The sequence below is a fragment of the Gorilla gorilla genome, chromosome 10 (assembly GCF_029281585.2).
Source record: "Gorilla gorilla gorilla isolate KB3781 chromosome 10, NHGRI_mGorGor1-v2.1_pri, whole genome shotgun sequence".
NCBI lineage: Eukaryota > Metazoa > Chordata > Mammalia > Primates > Hominidae > Gorilla > Gorilla gorilla.
Genome location: NC_073234.2, coordinates 119,423,930 through 119,434,967, shown reverse-complemented (window position 1 = coordinate 119,434,967; position 11,038 = coordinate 119,423,930). Strand labels below are relative to the sequence as shown.

At 43.4% G+C, this 11,038-nt stretch overlaps 1 protein-coding gene across 4 annotated transcripts in view; it reads left to right on the top strand.

The window, feature by feature from the left end:
- The window catches only part of GLT8D2 (glycosyltransferase 8 domain containing 2), a 59,464-nt gene that overhangs the window by 28,508 nt on the left and 19,918 nt on the right, over positions 1–11,038 (top strand). For all 4 annotated transcript variants that reach the window (XM_031000639.3, XM_055357867.2, XM_031000640.2 and 1 more), the window contains 2 exons: positions 444–490; positions 4,881–4,973. In XM_031000639.3, the coding sequence (XP_030856499.1) occupies positions 472–490; positions 4,881–4,973 (112 nt within the window). In that variant the 5' untranslated portion in view covers positions 444–471. The remainder of the gene's footprint in view (positions 1–443; positions 491–4,880; positions 4,974–11,038) is intronic.

The window sequence follows — 11,038 nt, the reverse complement described above, 5'->3', positions numbered from 1 at the left end:
CCCATCTCTACTAAAAATAAAAAAAATTAGCCGGGTGTGGTGGTGCACGCCTGTAGGTCCAGCTACTTGGGAGGCTGAGGAAGGAGGATCGCTTGAACCTGGGAGGGGGAGATTGCAGTGAGCCAAGATCGCACCACTGCATTCCAGCCTGGGTGATGGAGCGAGACTCTGTCACCAAAAAGAAAGAAAGAAAGAAAGAACTTCTGAAGACAAAAGATTAGCTTTTGAGGACCCTTAGTAAGGTTTGTTCAACCAGAGGCATCGCTTTTGAAGACATGGGCTAGTATTTATTTTGTTTCCAAAGTTTTAGATTTGGAGCAGTAAAAAATGATCACACACTTCACGATATATCAGTCTTTCAGAGAAGGCATAGTCCTTAACACTTGTTGATGAGTTTTAAGTTGATTCTCCTTTAAACAGATTTTTTTTCCTTTAATCCACAGGTTACAGTTCTTATCCGCGTGAATACACATGGCTCTGTTACGAAAAAGTAAGATTTCAACTTTTGAAAATAATGATTTAAAAACAGATATTTGGGAGGATGGTTTTGAGGCTGGGGCTTGGCTTTTTCTTCTTTCTTGGATTGTGTTTGATTTTCATGGATAGTTTTCCCACAGGCACTTTTTGGCATCATCATTTCCAGATGATTCCCATGGAGAGTTGTTCAGTATTTTAGTCAGAAGTGGACTTATCGGCTGGGTGCACTGGCTCACGCCTGTAATCCTAGCACTTTGGGAGGCTGAGGTGGGCGGGTCAGTTGAGCTCGGGAGTTCGAGACGAGCCTGGGTAACATGGAGAGACCCCATCTCTACAAAAAATACAAAAATTAGCCAGGCGTGGTGGCGGACACCTGTAGTCTCAGCTACTCGGGAGGCTGAGGCAGGAGGATCACTTGAGCCTGGGAGGCAGAGGCTGCAGTGAGCTGAGATTGCACCACTGCATGCCAGCCTGGGAGACAGAGTGAGACCCTGTCTCAAACAAAAAAAAAAAAAAAAAAAAAAAAGAAGAAGAAGTGGAAGTGAGCTTACAACAGGGATCATATATTTCTATAAAACTTGCAAAAATAATGCATTTTCTTGTTCGGAATAAATATTCATGTTCATAGCTAATTTAGCATTTGTAATTTGTAATTTTGCATTCTTAGTCTTAAAGAGTCATCTCGAATCTTCATACCCATCAGAACCTGGATTTGCCTCTGATTTTAGATCCAGTAGTTTGTGAATTTGAGGAGAAACATAGTAACCTAATTCTGTGACCCTCAGGGTAGAGTTGCCCGATTCAGCAAACAAAGACTCAGAACAGGACAACCAGTTAAATTTGAACTTCAGATAAACAACAAATAATTTTTTAGTATAAGTATGTCCCAAATATTGCATGAGACATACTTGCCTGGGTAATTTTTGTATTTTTAGTAGAGATGGGTTTTCACCCTGTTAGCCAGGCTGGTCTTGAACTCCCGACCTCAAGTGATCCACCCGCCTCAGCCTCCCAAACTGCTGGGATTACAGGTGTGAGGCACCGCGCCTGGCCGTGGCAGGTGAATATTAATCGGGCCTGTTGATAAACTGTAGAATTTTGTCCATTTTCTGTCCATTTTCTGCTTCTCTATAGTTTTGTTTTAAATGGAGTCTAGTATCTGATTGTCCCTGGCTGAATCTGATAATCCATTAAGGCAGGGAGGAACTGGGTGTCAGCAAAATAGAATCACAGCCTCAGGGTGTAGCTTTGGAGGGCATCCACGGAGACTCTTTTACAAATGGGAAGACAAAGGCATAGAGGCCAAAAAATAGATGCATATGAAGTCAATAGATTAAGTCTCTTGATGCATAAAAATAATAAAAAATAATACAGGCCAGGTGCGGTGGCTCATGCCTGTATTCCCAGCACTTTGGGAGGCCGAGGCAGGTGGATTGCTTGAGTCCAGCAGTTCGAGACCAGCCTTAGCAACATGGTGAAACCCCGTTTCTACTAAAAAATACAAAAAATTAGCCAGGTGTGGTGGTATGTATCTATAGTCCCAGCTACTTCGGAGGCTGAGGTAGGAGAATCACCTGAGCCTGCAGGGTTGAGGTTACAGTGAGCTGAGATCACACTGCTGCACTCCAGCCAGGGCAACTGAGGTGAGACCCTGTCTCAAAAAAAAAAAAAAGATAAAATAATAATAACAATGATGCATAACCATTTGTAAAGTCTTTATTGGGCCTGCATTGCCTTGGTTAACTCTCAAAACGGTAGTGCGAGGTAATGCTTATTATTACAATCTTCATTCAGCAGATAAGCACACCAAGCTCAGAGAGGTTAAGATACCCCTCAGCCATATAGCTAGGAGGTGGTAGAAAGGAGATTTGAGTCTGACTTCAAATTCACACCCTCTTCCCTTCTACCAACTTTTCCCAAACTTTAGGTAGGTGTGCACTACACATGCCAACATGCCATCTTCTCAATTTTTCATCAGCTGTGTTCCTTCTGTCCTAAACATTTCTTAATATTTTCTTTAGGCCAGGCACAGTGGCTCACGCCTGTAATTTCAGCACTTTGGGAGACCGAGGTGGGAGGATCACCTGTGGTCAGAAGTTCAAGATCAGCCTGGCCAAGATGGTGAAACCCTGTCTCTACTAAAAATACAAAAATTAGCCAGGCATGGTGGTGGGGGCCTGTAATCCCAGCTACTTGGGAGGCTGAGGCAGGAGAATCACTTGAATCCAGGAGGCAGAGGTTGCAGTGAGCCAAGGCTGTGCCATTGCACTCCAGCCTGGGCAACAAGAGTGAAACTCCATCTCAAAACCAATTTTGTTTTCTTTGACTAATTTTAAAAATTTATAAGTGTACTTCATAATAGAAAGTTTTTATCCTTACTGTAAATGAAAACAGAATGATTTCCTATCATTAAAAAAAAAGGTAGCTTTAAACACATATACAATTAGGAGAATGTGATTCAACTCTGGGTAGCTTTTGTTGTGTTCCTGCACATAAAATCAGAAAGATTGACTTTCTCATATGGTGATTAAATATTAATGCTATGAACATGAACTTCTTCGGTCATTTCGTGCACAACCAGTGCTATATGTTCCATACTCAAGAAAACACTGTTTTACACCACTCTACTTCTCAGCAGATCTCAAGGTCCAACATCACTGGAACAAACAGAGCTGGAGGCTTGGAGGCATTGAGGTCTTCTGTTTACCCAGGGCAAGAATTTTCTTTCTTTCTTTCTTTCTTTCTTTCTTTCTTTCTTTCTTTCTTTCTTTCTTTCTTTCTTCCTTTCTTTCTTTCTCTCTCTCTTTCTTTCTCTCTCTCTCTCTTTCTTTCTTTCTTTCTTTCTTTTCTTTCTCTCTCTCTCTCTCTTTCTTTCTTTCTCTCCTTCTTTCTTTTTTGACAGAGTCTCCCTTTGTCACCCAGACTGGAGTGCAGTGGCATGATCTCGGCTCACTACAACCTCTGCCTCCCAGGTTTAAGTGATTCTCTTGCCTCAACCTCCTGAATAGCTGGGACTACAGGCATGTGCAACACCTGGCTAATTTTTGTATTTTTAGTAGAGATGGGGTTTTGCCATGTTGGCCAGGCTGGTCTCAAACTCCTGGCCTCCAGTGATCCACCTGCCTTGGCCTCCCAAAGTGCTGGGATTACAGGTGTGAGCCACACCCGGCCTGCACATCATCCTTGACCAAGGGTTGAATTAACTGAGAAGCAGCTGTGTCATAATGGCTAAGAACATGTATTTATAATTACTACTGGCTCATAAGAAGACTCACATAAATTCAACAAAATAAAAGCCACATACGGCAGACCCACAGCTAGTATCATACTAAATGGGGAAAAACTGAAAGCCTTTCCTCTTACATCTGGAACACGACAAGGATGGCTGCGTTTCACCACTGTTATTCAACATAGTAGTGGAAGCCCTAGCTAGAGCAATCAGACAAGCAAAAAAAATAAAGGGCATCCAGATTGGAAAGGAAGAACTCAAATTATCCTGTTTGCAGATGATACGTTTTTGTTTTGTTTTGTTTTGGAAGGAAGGTCTTGCTCTATTGCCCAGTGGTGTGATGTTGGCTCACTGCAACCTCCACCTCCCAGGTTCAAGCAATTCTCATGCCTCAGCCTCCCAAATAGCTGGGATTACAGGCATGCACCATCACGCCCAGCTAATTTTTACATAATTTAGTAGAGATAGGGTTTCACCATATTGCCCAGGCTGGCCTTGAACTCCTGGCCTCATGTGATCTGCCCACCTCAGCCTCCCAAAGTGCTGGGATTACAGGTGTGAGCCACTACACCTGGCCAATATAATCTTATATTTGGAAAATTCTAAAGACTCCAGCAAAAAACTATTAGAACTGATATACAAATTCAGTAAAGATGCAAGACCCCTGAGCAACAATAGTGTTCCAGGTTAATTCTTTCTGTTTGTTTGTTTTTGTATTTGAGACAGGCTCTGGCTCTGTCACCCAGGCTGGAGTAATTTTGGCTCACTGCAGCCTCCACCTCCCAGGCTCAAGCCATCCTCCTATCTCAGCCTCCTTAGTAGCTGAGACTACAGGTGCATGCAACCACGCCCAGCTAATTTGTGTGTGTGTGTGTGTGTGTGTTTGTTGTTGTTGTTGAGACAGGGTCCCACTCTGTTGCCCAGCCTGGTCTCGAAACTCCTGAGCTCAGGTGATCCACCTGCCTTGGCCTCCCAAAGTACTGGGATTACAGGCATGAGCTACCACACCTGGCCAGGTTAATTCTTTACTCTATATGCTCTCTGCTTATAGAAAGGTCTCAGATACCACTCCTCTGTGTCATGGAAGGCATCTACTCGCACTACCATTTTAAACTTTGTCACGTGATTTCAGGTTCATAGGTTCAATGTTAACGTGTTTGCATTTCTATTTCAGTTAATCAGGTGTTGCTGTTCCTTCTGATCGTGACCCTCTGTGTGATTCTGTATAAGAAAGTTCATAAGGGGACTGTGCCCAAGAATGACGGAGGTGAGCAGACATGGAATTCATTTGAGTTGGGATACCCAGGAATGTGGTTTGAATGTGTTCCTCTAGGTCCTTTCAATAGCTGGGTTCAGGGACAAGTGACAGTTTGGTCAACTCCCAAGGACCTGCTAGTAGAATATCCGCCCTAGACCACCTTTTCAGTCGTTCCCTAGGATGGTCGGTGCTATTCAAACTTTAGCATGTGTGAGAGTCACATGGAGAGCTTGTTAAAACACAGCACTGGGCCCACCCGTGAGGTGTAGGATCAGTAGGTACGGGGTGGGGCCTCAAGACTTGCATTTCCGATAAGCTCCTGGTTAAGGCTGATGCTGTAGGTTCTTGGACCACAGGGTGAGTGCACTGCTCCACACCCTATCTCTTTGGAGCTTCTCAATGACTTTGCTTATGGAAACCACCCTCTTTCTCCTCTCCCTGCTGGTTCATTCCCATCAGTGCAAGTCAGCCTCATAACTCTCAACTTGAAAATGGCCCTTCATTGGCCCTGTGGTCTCTCCCAGCTGCACTGAGAACCATGTTTCTCTCCTCGGGGGTGAATTGCCTGAGATGGCACCTTCAAAACTCCAATGCACACACAAAGTCAACCTCCATAAAAATCAGGAAGCACTGTTTATTACATTTTTAATTAATTTACTTTTTTTTTTTGAGACAGAATCTCACTCTGTTGCCCCAGCTCGAGTACAGTGGCACAATAGCAGCTCCCTGCAGCCTCGACCTCCAGGGCTCAAGCAATCCTCTGGCCTCAGCACCCCAGGAAGTTGGAACTACAGGTGTGCCACCACACCCAGCTAATTCTTTGTAGAGATGAGTTTTGCCATGCTGCTCAGGTTCGTCTTGAACTCCTGGGCTCAAGCTGTCCTCCTACCTTGGCCTCCCAAAGTGCTGGGATTACAGGCATGAGCTCCATGCCCAGCTAATTTACTTTTCATATAAATCAAGCAAATACACACTTATGGGCTGGCGATGGTGGCTCATACTTGTAATCCAGCACTTTGGGAGGCTGAGGCGGGAGGACCACTTGAGTCCAGGTGTTTGAGACCAGCCCAGCCTAGGCAACAAAGCAAGACCCCATCTGCATGCACACAAAAAATTACCTGGGCATGATGGGGCATGCCTATAGTCCCAGCTACTTGGGAGGCTGGAATGAGAGGATCACTTGAGCCTAGGAGGTCTCAGCAGCAGTGAGCCCTGATAGTGCCACTGTACTCCAGCTTGGATGACAGAGTGAGACTCTGAATACAGTTATTTGGTGTGTTACATACATTTATTCCACAGTTTTGTTTTTTTTTTCAGTCAGACACTTAGGGACTGGAAACACAACAGTGAACAAAACAACATCCCTATTCCCAGGAAGCTGGCATTTCTTTCTGATTATATTTTGTAATTTAAAAATTCATTTAAAAATAATTAAAAACATGTATAATCTGATCTAAATGAACATGTAATCTGCAAAGAGAATGATTTTCGTACAAAGACATATATACAAATGTTCTTAGGGTATAATTCATAGTAGCCCCAAACTGGAAACAATTCACATGTATATCAACTCGTGAGGGATACAAAAAATGTGATTTATCCCACACAATGAAATACTTTTCGACAGTAAAAAGGAACAAATGACTGATACAAGCTGCAATATGGATGAACCTGAAAAAAAACTATGCTAAATAAAAGAAGTCAGACCTGAAAGACCATATATTGTATGATTCCATCTATATGAAATTTCTAGAAAAGGAAAATCTGTGGAGACACAGAGCAGATCAGTGGTTGCCTAGAGCTGGGAGTGGGAATGGACTGACTGCAGACCAGGCAGCTCAATGGAACTTTCTAAAATTGGATCATGGTGATGGTTGTGCAATTCTATAAATTTACTAAACATCATTGTACTGTACGCTTACAATGGGTAAATTTTAAAAAATCTGTATTCGTTTGCTTGGGCTGCCATAACAAAATAGCACAGACTAGGTGGCTAGACCATAGAAATGTATTTTCTCTGGTTCTGGAGGCTGGAAGTCCAGGATCAAGGTGCAAGCAGGTTTTGTTTCTCCTGAGGCCTCTCTCCTTGGCATGCAGACAGACGGCCGCCTTCTTGCTGTGTCCTCACGTGGCCTTTTCTCTGTGCTGCATTCCTGGCTGTGACCCTCTGTGTGATTCTCCTCTTTTCCTCCTTTTATTAGGATACCAGTCTTACTGGGATAAGGCCTACCAAATGGCTTCATTTTAACTTAATTGCCTTTTTAAAGGCAATTAAGTGCACGGACATCCTGAGATGCTGGAAGCTAAGACGTTAACAAACGGACTCTGGAGGACACAATTCAGTCCATAGCAGTATCTATACCTCAATAAACTGTTCTAAAAAAGAGAGAGAGAGAAGGAAGTCACGTAAAGACAAATGTCATCTGAACTGACTCCACTCTTCATGCTTCAATCCCTGCTCATAAACCAACACATTCACTCAGCTAATCCCACCACAGACTCCCTTCTTCAGGGAAATAAGTGGATAGGTTTTAAAACAGCTGTTAAAACAGCTCCAAAGAAATGCATATCCTGACTGACTAATCAGACCTATACAGAGAAACAAAGCATTTGGACCACATGAATGGATCCATTATCACATGTTTATCCATTCAGTGTTAAAATTTTTTAAAATCGATGTTATAAAATACTATTCAAACGAATGTAGCATTGGCATGGAAGAATGCTTGTGGTATGTTAAATGGGAAAAGCAAGTTGCAGAAGAGACTGAAAAGTATGATTCCATTTTGGTTTTTAAATAATAAGTGTTTAAGGTATATATATATATATATATATAGATAGATAGATAGATAGATAGATAGATATATTTTTTTTTTTTGAGGCAGAGTTTCGCTCTTGTTGCCCAGGCTGGAGTGCAATGGTGCCATCTCGGCTCACCACTACCTCCGCCTCTGGGTTCAAGCGATTCTCCTGCCTCAGCCTCCCGAGTGGCTGGGATTACAGGCATGCGCCACCATGCCTGGCTAATTTTGTATTTTTAGGAGAGACGGGGTTTCTCCATGTTGGTCAGGCTGGTCTCAAACGCCCGACCTCAGATGATCTGCCCACCTTAGTGTCCCAAAGTGCTGGGATTACAGATGTGAGCCTCTGTGCCCGGCCCCAGTATATATTCTTTAGTATTACCATTAAGAAGGGTTTAAGGGGCACACACCACACTGGTTGTGTTATATATTGTTATAAAGCAGAGGTCTACTTTTGGAGTGGGAGTGAGAGGTCTGCAGAAAACAGTCACAATTTACCAAATACTCTTCTGTTTGGGCTGAAATTTTTTCAGTAATTATGTATTATTTTTTATAATTTGAAAAACATTAATTCAAAGAACTAGTGTTCTAAGTTGATGTCCAGAGGCCCTGTGAAGTCCTACGTTCAAGTAAAACATGGCGGTATTCTCTGTGATATCCCCATTGTGACACTCCATGTCATCTGCCGATACTTCTCTTGTGACTAGTGTGCTGCTCACTCACAGCTGTCCCACTTGGGGAGAGGTAAGCTGATACACTTGGCTAAAACAGTCCTTATTTGAAATGGAATTCTGAGGCATGGCATTAGGAAAGCAGACGTTTCCTTTCTTCTAGGAATAGGCGTGGCTTGATCAGAGCTGCTTATGGAATGGATGAAGGCAGTATCATTTCTATTCCATTCTGCCAGTATTGTGATGTTTACTATTTTTGTTAGGCACCAAATAGTTTCCCATAGCCAACATTTTAATACTTTGGCTCAGGCACCAGTTGGTACAATGAATCCGAATAATGGAGCAGATAATTCCTAAAGAAACTGCAAGGATGGAGCATTGATGAAGAAAGTACAGTTGATAAGCCTTTCTGCCACATTTCTCCAGTGTGCATTTGTCCTTCATTCTGTCCAGGGGGAACTTTTTGGCAGAGAGCAGTATTTTTGGCTTAAGTTAGTGCTCAGTTTCTCTACCTGGCAGAGGCCCCTAAGGAGTGTGGCAGTGTCATGTGTTGGCAGCAGAGCTGGACACTCAATGTTTGACCTTTTTCTGGAGTGTCCCCTCTTTTATGAGGACACTTTCCTTTTACCTTGTGCTTCCCACAGTCTGCTGAAGGCCTCCGCCTGACTCTGGCAGCCAGGCATAGCCCCAGCTTTTTTACCCTTCCCTCTTATTCCTCAAGGGCCCTGTTTTCTGAGACTCATTCATCAATTCCATTTAGTTCATTCCAGCAAACTTTCATTAAGCACTTCCAAAGTGCCAGACTCAGTGGGGATAATATAATGAGCTTACAGTCTAGTGGAGGAGACAGACACATAAACAGATTCTTCCAGGCTTTGTGGCAAGTGCTCAAATAGAAATATCTAATATTCACCCATCTATTCAGATTGTATTGAAAATCTACTATGTGCCAGCCACTGGGACAGCTGCAGAGGATACAGAGGTGAACAAAATACCTGCCCTCACAGAGCTCCTAGTGTAATAGGAGAAAGAGGAAAGACATGCAACCAAATAAATTCCAACGCAATTAATAAATTCAACCATAGGCAAGGCCACAGCATAGAGAAGGTGCGTGTTAATTTATGTGTAGGGAGCTATTAAAGGCTTCCCAGAGGATCTGATGTCAGTACTGCATTTGGAATGAACATGTAAGGGTTAGCCATGCAGAAAAGGATATTGAAATCATTCCAGGCATTGGGAAGGAACATCATGTGCAAAGGCACTGAGATAAGAGTAGTGTTCAGGGAACCACGAGGAGTTTGGTGTTGCTAAAATAGAAGGAGGTGAGGCTGGAGAAGTGAGCAGGGGCTGGATCATGAGGGGCCTTGTGTGCCAGGCAAAGAAATGTGGCTTTACCTTTTAGGAACCAATGAGGAACTTTCAGCAGCAAAGAAACATAGTCAAATTCTCATTTTTGGCAGATCAGTTCACAGCCAGCAGGTAACATATCACATGATACCTCCATAAGATTACAACTTAGTCCAAAAGGAATAATCCTTAAGAAACTTTTTTTTTTGGTTTGTTTATAAAAATAATTCATGGTTTGTATTAGTCCGTTTTCATGCTGCCAATAAAGACATACCTAAGACTGAGGAAAAAAAGAGGTTTAATTGGACTTACAGTTCCACATGGCTGGGGAGGCCTCAGAATCACGTGGGAGGTGAAAGGCACTTCTTACATGGCAGCAGCAAAAGAAAATGAGAGATACAAAAGTGAAAATCCTTGATAAAACCATCAGATCTCATGAGACTTATTCACTATCATGAGAACAGTATGGGAGAAACCATCCCCATGATTCACATCATCTCCCACTGGGTCCCTCCCACAACATGTGGGAAATATGGGAGTACAATTCAAGATGAGATTTGGGTGGGGACACAGAGCCAAACCATGTCATTCTGCCCCTGGTCCCTCCAAATCTCATGTCCTCACATTTCAAAACCAATCATGCCTTCTCAACAGTCCCCCAAAGTCTTAACTCATTTCAGCATTAGCTGAAAACTCCACAATCCAAAGTCCCATCTGAAACAAGGCAAGTTCTTTCTGCCTATGAGCCTGTAAAATCAAAAGCAAGCTAGTTACTTCCTCTTCCTAGGTACAGTGGGGGTACAGGTATTTGGTAAATACAGCCATTCCAAATGGGAGAAATTGGCCAAAACAAAGGGGTTACCCCTGTGCTTGTCCAAAATCCAGCGGGGCAGTCAAATTTTAAAGCTCCAAAATGATCTCCTTTGACTCCAGGTCTCGCATCCAGGTCATGCTGATGCAAGACGTGGGTTCCCATGGTCTTGGGCAGCTCTACCCTGTGGCTTTGCAGGATACAGCCTCCCTCCCAGCTGCTTTCATGGGCTGGTATTGAGTGTCTGTAGCTTTTCCAGCAACTGTGCAAGCTGTCAGTGGATCTACCATTCTGGGGTCTGGAGGATGGTGGCCCTCTTCTCACAGCTCCACTAGGCAGTGCCCCAGTAGGGACTCTGTGTGGGGGCTCTGACCCCACATTTCCCTTCTGCACTGCCCTAGCAGAGGTCCTCCATGAGGCCCCCACCCCTGCAGCAAACTTCTG